Source organism: Asparagus officinalis, chromosome 1 (genome assembly GCF_001876935.1).
Source record: "Asparagus officinalis chromosome 1, Aspof.V1, whole genome shotgun sequence".
In the NCBI taxonomy this organism is placed as follows: domain Eukaryota; kingdom Viridiplantae; phylum Streptophyta; class Magnoliopsida; order Asparagales; family Asparagaceae; genus Asparagus; species Asparagus officinalis.
The window spans coordinates 131,144,040-131,155,493 of NC_033794.1; the positions used below are offsets into that span (position 1 = coordinate 131,144,040).

Here is an 11,454-nt window from a genome sequence, read left to right on the forward strand (position 1 = left end):
CTTACTCCGAGTCTGAACTCCTGAAGGTTCTACCTCGCGAATATCCGGCATCCCGAACTCTTCCTGAATTGGCTCTGGTGATTGTTGCCGTTCGTCCTCTGGAATCGACTTCTCATACGATAAATATTCGCTAGCACCACGGGCACGGAACCTCTTGGCACTCTTCTTTGAGGCGTACCATTTGCGGATGGCTTTCAAGCAAGAGGTATTCATGTTGTAAGCTGAAATTTGAGAGGCAGCTTGGTACCACGTGCAAAAACTCAAAGAAGTACGAGCATTGGGCGTCTTATGTGGCAGCCGGAATTTTGCTCCGGTACACCCAGCTACTGAGTAATACCAAGCTCTTTCTCCTTCATACACATTACCTGTGTACGCAAGAGTAGGGTTTGGGTTCCTCACATAGAGCTGATCATAGCCAAATTGCCGAGAAAAACGATAAGGCTGATATGGTTCAATAAAGCATTTCCTCCCTTGTCGAAAAATAAGATAGCCCGGACGAATGTTTATGAGCCACCAAAAGGCACCCCTGCTAAGCATGGTGAAAGAATTCGGTCCCGGAGTGTCTTGATGAAGTTCTCCATACGCGCCGCCCTCGAACGCGGGAAACTTGCAAGCAATCTCGTAATTGTAATCCCGTCTCAATATTTCACGGAATTTAACCTGATACCAACCGGCCCATTCAGAGGTTTCTAATTGCTGAACAAGAGGAGTGGAAGTGCCACTTGATTCAGGAGTCGTCATTATCGGAGGACAGTGCAACACGAACCAAGATACCAAATAAATGTATGGCATCGGTACTCGAGGGGTTGGGGTCTGAATGATAGTCTTCCCGTCGGAATCCACTTTCTTGACAGCAATAAATTCGGAAGACAGTTCCCGCAAACCACTTTGTAAGCAGCACACCATGGCTGAAAGAAGATTCAAGGGTCGTCCATAAGCCAATAGAACCGCGGGGTATAAAACCTCTACGGTAATAGCATCCACTGGTCTTGTGGGTACCACACAACGCTTCAACCAGAGAGTCAGAAAACCAGCAAACAAAGCCATGTCGGAGATTGGGACTTCTGCCTGATAATGGAAACTTTCAAACGTGGTAAACGCCGGGAAGACATCCTCCTCAACCTCGCAAGTATAATGAGAAGTTGCGTCATTGATACGTTCCGTGATCTCCTCAAGAGTACTGGCGGCTAAGCGAGTCACATCGGCTTCTTTGTCCCATAGATTGCGGAAAAGATACTCCGACCACTGTCCCTGTTTTATGCCGCTTGCTCTTTTCCCAGTAATTTGTGCACATATCTGGAAATGGCACATCAATTCCCAGTAAGTGTCGTAGATTTCGGGAGCACCATTTTTCAGGATCTCTAATTCCCGGCTTCCGGGAACAAACTCCTCATAAGGCAATTCCCCAAAAGACAGTCCAGAAATCTCAAACATTTCGTGGAGAGCGAAGCCCAGCTCACCAACTGGAGTGAAAAAGGTGCCGGTGTGAGGGTTGTAGAATTCCAGCATAGCGAAGAGTCCGCTGTAATTCGGAGGAATACCGTATCGAGTGGCTGTTATAGGAACTCTCAAATCCGAAATTCTCAAAGGTTCTTCTAGTTCCTCCAAGACGAAATTTATCATCCGGGCCCACCAGTCCGCATCACTGGAGTGAACCCAAGTAGGGGCCCTGAAATCCCGAGCAGGGAACTCTCCTTTGACAGAAATAAATGTTCTGATAAACACCTCCGCTAACTTAGCAGACTCTCCGACAGGGTGCTCTTTTTGGAATAAACCTGGCTTCAAAGCCATGAAATTATTGAAACCAGCGGGATGAGTACCCCGATGAGTGATGTGCCCCGTAGCAACACCGCCTTGGTCTTGAACAAGTTCCCAATTCATCGACCGCGGAATAGAAGCGCACTGATAATAAGAAATCGGCCACATCCGCTCCAAATTGGGAAGGAAAAGACGACGGTTGTTGACTACCTTCAGCCATTTGTAATTCCCCTCGGACATCCGCTTGGGGTCCATTTTTACAGAATCCCCGAATAGGAAGGACGGCTTCTTTAAAATCTCACGCTCTGCGGTTTCGAATTTGGCATTTGTAACCAAAGACCTGAGAGTCTCAGGAAAGGCTTGAGTGATGAGCTTCGACCGTTCTTTGTGGGTGTTCTGAAACACTGGATATTCAAAGGCGAAGCTGAAGATTGTATTCTTCTCCGCACCTCCCGCATGACCGAAGTAGTGGTTGAAAGAAAGAGGCTCGCTGGAGTAGCATACTGCAAATAGAAAAGTTAGTCAGAAGAAGTCTCAGACCTGCGTCCAGATCATTTAATGCAGAGCCTTAACCTACATCTAAATTTTTTGAACGCAAGATTTAGACCTGCGTTCAGATTCTCGAACGCGGGGTCTTAACCTGCATCTAATGTTGAACGCAAGATTTAGACCTGCGTTCAGATTCTCAAACGCAGGGTCTAAACCTGCGTTGAAATTTTATGAACGATGGAGCTGGCCATGCGTTTTCTTGAAATCGATTACCAGCCCAGAATTATCTCTTGAGCTTAAACACAGATCGTCAATCAGGGGTAAGGGACGTGAAATCTATCAAACCAACTTCCAATGGCTCAATCTTACCGTTAGTTGAAGAAACCAGCGACGAAGGCGCGGGGATTTGATCGTCCCCAGAGGTTCTAACTGAAGAAACACCCTGAGCTTCGGCGATCTTCGATTTGGACGCCATTTTCTTCTTAGGCCCCATGGCAATTGTGGCGAAGAAGACGAAGATGGGCGAAGTATTTCCCTGTTTAGAAATCGAGTAAAAGGGGGAAAAATCGAATGACCTTTTGATTTGACCTCAGTGGCCCATTTATAAACAGTTGTAGCTGTCAAATCAGAGCGGGATTTTAGGCAAATCTCACCCGAAACGTAATTCTCGCATTTTCAAAAGAGGGGGTTTTGATTTCCGAATGCACCCTCACGCTCAAGCAGCAGAACGCGTAATTGAGACATGCGTTCTGGTGGCCAATCTCAGCTTATCACATAAATAACCCTTTCAAAGGAGTTAATATCCCAAGTAATGGCGATATGATCAAGAGAGAAGATAAAGTGAATCCCTCTGAGGCCGTCTTCCTGACTAAGCTGGGGATAAAAGTCCTTCTTATACAGGCTTATGTTTCTCTCCATCTAAGATGATAAATTTTTCATAAACCCAGTAATGTCCAATTTCTTTGAAGATAAGGCCCAATTCATTTCGGAGAATGAGGAGGTCAACGAAGGTGCTCCACTCAACCAGTGACGAGGCGCATTTGATCAACAAAGTCTTTGGGTTCCAAAGTGTTTCGAAAATTCATCCCAGTCAACCGCGAACTTTCGAAAACTTTGGAGGGGGTTCTGTAGGCTGTCTAAAAATAATAATAGAGAGCTGATTCTCCATCAAACACCGATGATAGAAGTTATAATCTGACGACTTCCAGAAGGCTACGACTTGAAGACTTTCATATATCAGGGAGTTAAAACAAAGATTACAAATCGACAATCTCTTCAAACCAAGACTTAGAAGCCCTCTCTGCATACCATCGTCAAGATACAACACCAATCCAAGCACCAATGCAGCTTCCTATGTGAGATGATTGATCTTGATGGCTGCGACAACAACATGACTAATAGTATATTAGCAACTATTAAAGGTGCTGATGAGCAGTGTAATGATATTCGACACACTGAGGAACACATGGTTAAACCATGCAAAGAAATCTTAGTGGAGATCATGACCTGCAGTTGATAGAGCGTTATTGAGATGCCTCAATTGTCACAAATGGCCTGAATAAGACCTTCTCTACTGATCATTGGTGTCATCCATATATAAAGACAGAGAAGCTCGAACACAGCTCTAACCGCCACCGAACGCAGCTCATCATCACTGCCCAACGCAGCTCATCATCACTGCCCAACGCAGCTCATCAACCGCTGTCAAACACAGCTCATCATCGCTGCCCAACGCAGCTCATCATCGCTACCCAACGCAGCTCATCATCGCTGCCCAACACAGCTCATCATCGCTGCCCAACGCAGCTCATCATCGCTGCCCAACGCCGCTAACGCACCTTCAAACATCAAAGAACGCAGCTCATCATTGCTGCCCAACGCAGCTCATCATCGCTGCAGAACGCGCTTCAAGAGGTCGCGTTCTGACCTGTTCAAACACGATCAATGCAGTTTCGAAAACCACTCTGCACCCACGATTTGAGGAGTGGCTTACGTGGGTTGTTACACCCGACTAATGGGGTAACTAAACCCCCATTTAGGCGCGGATTATGGGGGCGGTTACACCCCTAATCCCCCTATAAATATCAACAAACTCGACAGATTTGGGGATCTCTCTTTTTTTTTTGGACCGCTTAGATCGGATTTTTGATAATCAAATCGAGAGGCTGGACATTTGGAGATCGGATCTTGATCTTTCGATCAGATTTTCCAGAATTAGAGAAAGAGAATCAACTCTTTACACAGTCTGGGGAATCAACATCCACGGAGGAGCTCCAAACCGTCAATACTTGGCCTATTAACCGAATCATTTTCGGTTCAAACAACTCTATTACTAGAGTTTGTTATTTGTTCTGAATCACGAAACTCATCAAGAGTTGTCAATTAGACAAGATCGTTGTTCCAGTGAGTATAGATATTCGGATCGTCAACGAGAAGCAAACTCGACGCAAGCATTCGAGGGAGGCATCTCATCGCTACCGTGAAGAACCCAGAATTAAACAAAGGAGAGAATCCAGATCATTCTCTTCTCTTTTGTAATCAGGAATCCAAATTGTAATCGAGAGTTGAGGGAGTTGTAATCATTCTTTTTCTAAGCAGTTAGAGAGAATAAAATCAAACGCAATTCTTTTCATTCATTTTCTTATTACAAAATTTCCAACAAACAGTGGCCTTTTTCAGCAATAAGTTGGGCCATCATATCTTTTAATTGGAGAAGTGTCTCCTGTTGCGCCTGGAGCATGACGTGATGTTCGTCCACTCTTTTGGCTATGTCCTCGGGATTTCCCGCCATATAAGAAGATACCTCTTGTTGTCCGACCGAGCTCGAAGATTGAGATTCGGCTATTGCCGAATGTTCATCACTTGTGGTAATCCTTTTGGCTAACTTTTGATAGTTAACCAGGCGAATAGCTCCTGTCCGAGTCCGGGTATGCTGATATACTCCTTCGAACTGGTCACAAATTTCCCTAACAGTTGGGGAATGACTTGTTTGTGACTCATCAGAATCAGGATGTGAGGATTTGCCTCTGCCGACCATGTTGATAGTAACCTCGGGATAATCGATTTCAGAGGTCTTCTTCTGGTGACGTTGTCGTTTGGGAGGTCTAGCGACATTCGTCAACCTATTAAACACTGATTGCCTAGGCGTCGGTGAGCAACAGCTGCATTCGGAGAGTACAGCGGATATGAGCCGCTCACATTGGCATGAATGAGCCACTTGCTGTGTTGGCCTTCCTCTTGATAGTAATTCACGCAAGTCGGAGACCTGGGGAAGATTTCGTGAAGGTGGGGATGGAACCCCCTGCCCTTGGATGGGTTGGACATGGACCTTAAATCCATGCTGTCCATCTTGAACCTTACGGACCATGTCGTGTTCTTGAGACGAAACATGAGGGTCACGTTTAGGTTTATATACACGAGGTTGAGGCCTGTGTTTGACTGATGGAACAGATCCTTGTGGATCTTGTCCTGATTGAACGCACACTTGTGGTGTGCGTTTTGATGTTGGAACAGACCCCTGCGGGTCTTGTTTTGATTGAACGCACACTTTAGGTGTGCGTTTTGATAATGAAACAGACCCCTGAGGGTCGTTCTTTGTTTGAACGCACACTTGTGATGTGCATTTGGTTGATGACCCAGACCCCTGAGGGTCGGGTTTTGATTGAACGCACGCCTGTGGTGTGTGTTTAGATGATTGAACAGACCCCTGGGGGTCTTGTTTTGGATGAACGCACCCTTGTGGTGTGCGTTTGGTTGTTTGAACAGACCCTTGAGGGTCTTGTTCTGATTGAACACACGGCGTGCGTTTGAATGATTGAACGTGCTTTTGGAAGCCACGTTTCGGGACGCACTCTTGAGGTGTGCGTCTATGTTGAACAACGCGCCACTGAGGGTCTCGTTTGAGTTGGATAACCCGAGGCTCATAGTCGAGTTCATTGCCACGAAGTGTGCGTTCTGGAGCAGAAATGCACAGTTCGGGCACAGGCTCCGAAACGCAGTCTTTGCGTTAGGCAGTAGCTCGGCTATTCCGCAAGTACGCTCGCCGTAAAGATCTTCTCCTTCGTCGAGCAGCATTTTTCTTGGCCTGTTTCAAGGCCTTGGCCGCAGCATCGTCGGCGTTGGTCGGATTCTCCTCCGACATAGGTCTCTTTTGACCTATTATGTGCCGTAGTGATACGGGGGCGGAGTCTTCAACTCGCAGAGCGAGTTTAAGGTCTTGACCAAAGGAGAGGGCTTTCTTTGGCATCTCAGCAGTAGTGATGACCTCCTTAGAGGTCCTGTGGGTATCACGCCTAGCTTTTGGGCTAAGCGACCCAGAGGAGAGGGCCTCCTCATACTTGGCTTGGTCGAACTCTACGACGAGAGTTTCGACAGTGGTTCCAGTAAGGTGAACGTCGGATTACGCCACCACTTCCTCGTCATAGAAGCTAGTCCCCAGCAGAGTCGCCATCTTTTGTTTGTTGGAAATTTGTAGTAAAAATACAATGAAAGAAAAATTAACTTGTATTCTCTCAAAATCAATTACAATTTGGATTCCGATTACAAAAGAGAGGAGAATGAATTTGATTCTCCCATTTGTTTAAAACTGTGTTCTTCTTGGTAGCGGTGGAGTGCCTCCTTCGATTGATCGCGTCGAACTTGCTCTCCGTTGACGATCCGACCGTCCTTCTTCACTGGAATAACTGAAGTGTTTGATGACTTCGGTTTAGAACTCTTGACGAGTGTTGAAGAACTCTGAACGAGTTAAGAACTCTGATAAGAGTTGTTGAAAACCGAATGTCTGGTTTGATGTGATTAACTTGCGTTGCAAGCTAATTAAGAACTCTTAACGAGTTTAAGAACTCAGAATGAGTTAAAACTCTGTAACAGAGTTGTTGGAACCGAAAATTCGGTTAATTGCCAAGTGGATGATACCTTTGATGAAAGGATCCTTCGGGATTTGATTAACTGATCGTTGATCAGTTCCTTGATCCCCCGAAGATCTCTTCCTTCCGATTACTCAACTGCCGAGATTTGTTGACCTTGGGTGGTTTTGATACCAGCTCCCCTCAACTCTTTGCGGTTTTGTATGCGGTTTTTCTGCTAGAAACCGATCAACCCCTTACTCAGTTGAGTAAGTCGGTTATTTATAGGGGGTTAGGAGTGTAACCAACCCCTAAATCCGCTCCTGAGTGGGCGAAGATCCCTCAGAACGTGGGATAACGGTTTTAAGGCCGTTCGGTTTGCGTTTGAACAAGTCAAAACGCCTCAGTTGGCGTTCTGGGCTTTAACTCTGTGTCCAAGGCTTGAGACGCAGAGTTAAATCTCTGTTAGAGATTTGAGACGCACAGGCCGCATGCGTTCTGGAATTGGAAACGCACAGGTCGCTGGTGCGTTGGAGTTCAACTCTGCGTCCAGAGTTTGGGGCACATAGTTGAACCTGTTGAAGAACGCACGTTATGTGTGCGTTTAGTGCTTTAACTCTGCGTTGCACAGTTAGATATTTGCTGGAGAACGCGCAGGGTGTGTGCGTTTCGTGATTTAACTCTGCGTTACAGAGTTCAATGTCTGCTGAGGAACGCACAGGTTGTGTGCGTTTTTTGAATTCGAGAAACACAGAAGTGAATTTCTGCGTTTGAGAGAGGTTGTTGACTTGTAACCTCGTCCATTATAACATTGCAAAGGCTATTGCTTATTGATCTTTGCTTGTTATAGGATATGAGAGTCGTCAGATTGTAACTCTCACTGTTGGTTGTGAAGGCCACTAAACAGAGTTTTCATCAGCTGTCGGAAGTGTCGTCGAATTGTTACTCTTCTCGATCTGTGTGGAAAGTCTCCTATTTGCCGTTTTCGATTGTCGGCGCGAAAGCTATTTGATTGTAGCTTTCATTGTTGGAGCTTGACGGGAATCAACATCCATAGTGTCTTCTGGACGAATATTTGCCCACAGCTCTCTACCAAGCAACTCACCAACTAAGTCCAACCTTTTATTTCTGAAATCATTACACTGCTCATCAGCATCTCTAGTAGTTGCTAATATAATATTAGTCATGCTGTTGTCGCAGCCATCAAGATCAATCATCTCAGAGATGAGGCCGTGTTTATAGCGGTTGCAGAGTTACGGATGCAGTGATTAGAAAGTCGTCTGATTGTAACTTCCATTATCAGGGCTTGATAGGGATCGGCTATCTATTATGATTTTTAGACAGCCTACAGGCTCGGAAGTAAGTGAAATGTGCATTAGTTAGGAAAAAAATTATTATTATTATTTCTTTTATTAGTTACTTGCTAACAACTTTTTGTTGTTATCCAAACAAAAAAAGAGAATAAAAGAATAAGAAGTACTATTTCTACTGCTTCAAAAAATATATGAAACAAATAAAAAAGTATTACTTCCATTACTTTCTACTTCATAAATTTAAAAGTATTACTTCCATTACTTTCTACTTCATAAATTTAAAAGTTATTTCTTATACTAATTTAGGGAGATTTATCTGTTTCAAAATGATTTTCTAACAAAATATTCAAAGTACACTTATATTATAATTATAAAAGAATATCTGTATCTCACAAATTTAAATTTCTATTTTAAAAAATGATTTAGAGATGAAACCATCATGAAAATATCTTTTTAATTAAATTGTTCACTATTTACAAGACATAATACCTATCAAACAAATTTATTTTAGTATTTAACAAATATCGTCCTTGGATTTAAAAAAAAAAGGATATTTGAACTCGGATTTGAATCTGAATTTGAATATTTTTAACGAACGCAAATCTCAACACCTCAATTGGTTGTAAGAGAGGTGGAGATGGGTATAAATTTTGCTATTTCTCAATATGTTGTTCGCATGAAATCGTATCCTCTTCGATATAACAAACAATTTACTTTCCAATTGTGATCTCATATCAAATGGTAATTTATTTTATTTCAAATAAAATGCGAAAATGATAATAATTTACTAGTTAAATTTGCATTGAACCTATCTGTTTAAAATACAAAAATAAAAGATCATGATTTAATAAACAAAAATTGCACCGTCTTTATTTCTAAAAATAAGAAATGGCCAAATAAAAATCCAACTCCGCTCGCGGGAGGCCAATAGATGTTCTCAAAATTAAAGCCTGTTTCTCATGGAAAAAATATCCGTCGGCAAAAATTTCCATCTTGAGTTGATGAGACGTATAAAGTTAATAAGGGAGCTCTGCTTCTCTGGAAAAATCAGTGAAGCAGTCAAGCTGTTGTTCACTTGCGACCATTACTGTGATCCCCAGACCTATGCTTTTCTTCTTCAAGAAACTATAAACCTTAAAGAATCCAAGCTCGGAAGAAGAATCCACACCCACATGATAATCAATGGCCATGTCCCCAATCACTATCTAACCACAAAGCTCGCCATATTCTATGCCAAAACTGGGGTTTTGGACTCTGCCCGTTACCTGTTCGATGAAATGCCTCATAGAGGCTTAGTCCCTTGGAACGCGATAATCTCGGGTTATGTACAAAACGGTCTTGAACAACAAGGTTTGGATCTCTATTACTCAATGCGGGTTTCTGGACTGTGCCCGGATCACTTCACGTTTGCATCGGTGTTTCGAGCTTGTGCTGGACTGGCGAAACTAGAGCATGGCAAGCGAGCTCATTGTGTTATGATGAAGATACCAAAACTGAGGGATAATGTGGTTGTCAGTAGTGCACTTATTGACATGTACTTCAAATGTACTAGTCCTTGTGACGGCCGTCGTGTATTTGAGAGAGCTTCAGATAGAAATGTTGTTTCTTGGACAGCTTTGATATCAGGTTACGGTAATCATGGTAACACGACAGAGGCTCTTTATTTGTTCCATCGAATGATAGAAGAAGGGACCAGACCAAATTATGTAACTTTTTTAGCAGTTCTTTCTGCTTGTAGCCATGGAGGATTCATTGATGCAGGATGGAAGTATTTCAATTCCATGGAAAAAGAGTATGGGATTATACCAAAAGGGGAACATTATGCTTCGATGATTGATATGCTTGGTCGAGCAGGGAAATTAGAGGAGGCTTTCGAATTCATCAAGAAGTCACCGTGTAAAGAACATTCAGTGGTTTGGGGTGCTCTGCTTGGTGCTTGTAGGATCCACGGTGATGAGAAATTGGGGAAGATTGTGGCGGAAACTTTTTTTGAATTGCAACCGGATAACATTGGGAAGCATATTGTTTTGTCGAACACCTATGCAGCTCTTGATATGTGGGAGAAATCTGCTGAGCTTCGTCAAAGTATAGGTATGCTAGGGACGAAGAAAGAACCTGCGCTAAGTTCAGTTGAAGTAAAGGGGGAAGTTTGGACTTTCCTTGTTGGAGATAAATCTCATGAAGAAAGTGAAATGATATACGAAACACTCAATGCATTGAATTTCACATTGATGGAAGGAGGTTGAATTATGAATTGAGATGTAGATGATCTTTGATGATGTTGAGTTTATGGTAATCACGTCCAGCTTCCTTAAGCACATGTAAGTTGAAATATGTTCATATGTTTCCCTTTGCTGAGGAACTATTACAAATTTTAGCAGCTCCGTCACATGTAACCTTGATTCTATGCAGCATGATGGTGTAAATACTTCCTGATGCTCCTAAGTTAATTAATTTTCTCTAATTCAGGATGCTGGCAAGAATTTTTGTGGAGGTAAAGATTACTGAGAGGAGCAGTTCGCATTGACTGCCGTGAGAACCATGTGATGGTTATGGATTTTCGAAGTTCTCAGAGTCATCTACAAGGTTTGTGCTTGTGTTAGTTTCTAAATTTAATTGCTTCTTATTCTTTGAAAGTCTAAGTATGGTTAAATATCCTTATGTTAAATCTAATATTTGAGATCTAAATCATAAAGCCATGATTAATTCAAAGAGATTAACAAGAATCAAAAAGTGCGGAAGCATATACCTGAATCCATTGAGGAAAACCTGATTAGGATTTTGATGATCTTCTAATCTTAGGGTTTCTCCCTTATGGATCTCTTTAGATGGGGATAAGAGAATGAGAGTGGCTAACCCTAGATTAGGGACCATAACCTCATATATATAGGTGTTGTACATTTGTAATTTGGCCCCTCATCAAATTACAATTACAACCTGGTATCTGCACATATAACCCCATGATTTATTTAAATACTCATTAATCCAAATTGATTGATCACTTTAAGTGGGTTATCCTTAAGGATATCAATACACATTGATTAATCATA

The 11,454-nt window shown here is 42.9% G+C and overlaps 1 protein-coding gene across 2 annotated transcripts; it reads left to right on the forward strand.

Moving 5' to 3' along the window:
• Nucleotides 9,306-10,979, forward strand: LOC109844632 (pentatricopeptide repeat-containing protein At4g16470). Of its 2 annotated transcripts, none has more exons than XM_020413754.1 (2): nt 9,306-10,725; nt 10,874-10,979. In XM_020413754.1, the coding sequence occupies exon 1, from the start codon at nt 9,364-9,366 to the stop codon at nt 10,648-10,650; it is 1,287 nt and encodes a 428-aa protein (XP_020269343.1). In that variant the 5' UTR covers nt 9,306-9,363; the 3' UTR covers nt 10,651-10,725; nt 10,874-10,979. The 2 variants fall into 2 exon arrangements, with proteins under 2 accessions (XP_020269343.1, XP_020269346.1); XM_020413757.1 differs by having other exon boundaries at nt 10,817-10,898.

Excerpts from the sequence above, each read along its gene's own strand:
- LOC109844632 (XM_020413754.1), top strand. The coding sequence starts at position 9,364 with ATGGAAAAAATATCCGTCGGCAAAAATTTCCATCTTGAGTTGATGAGA.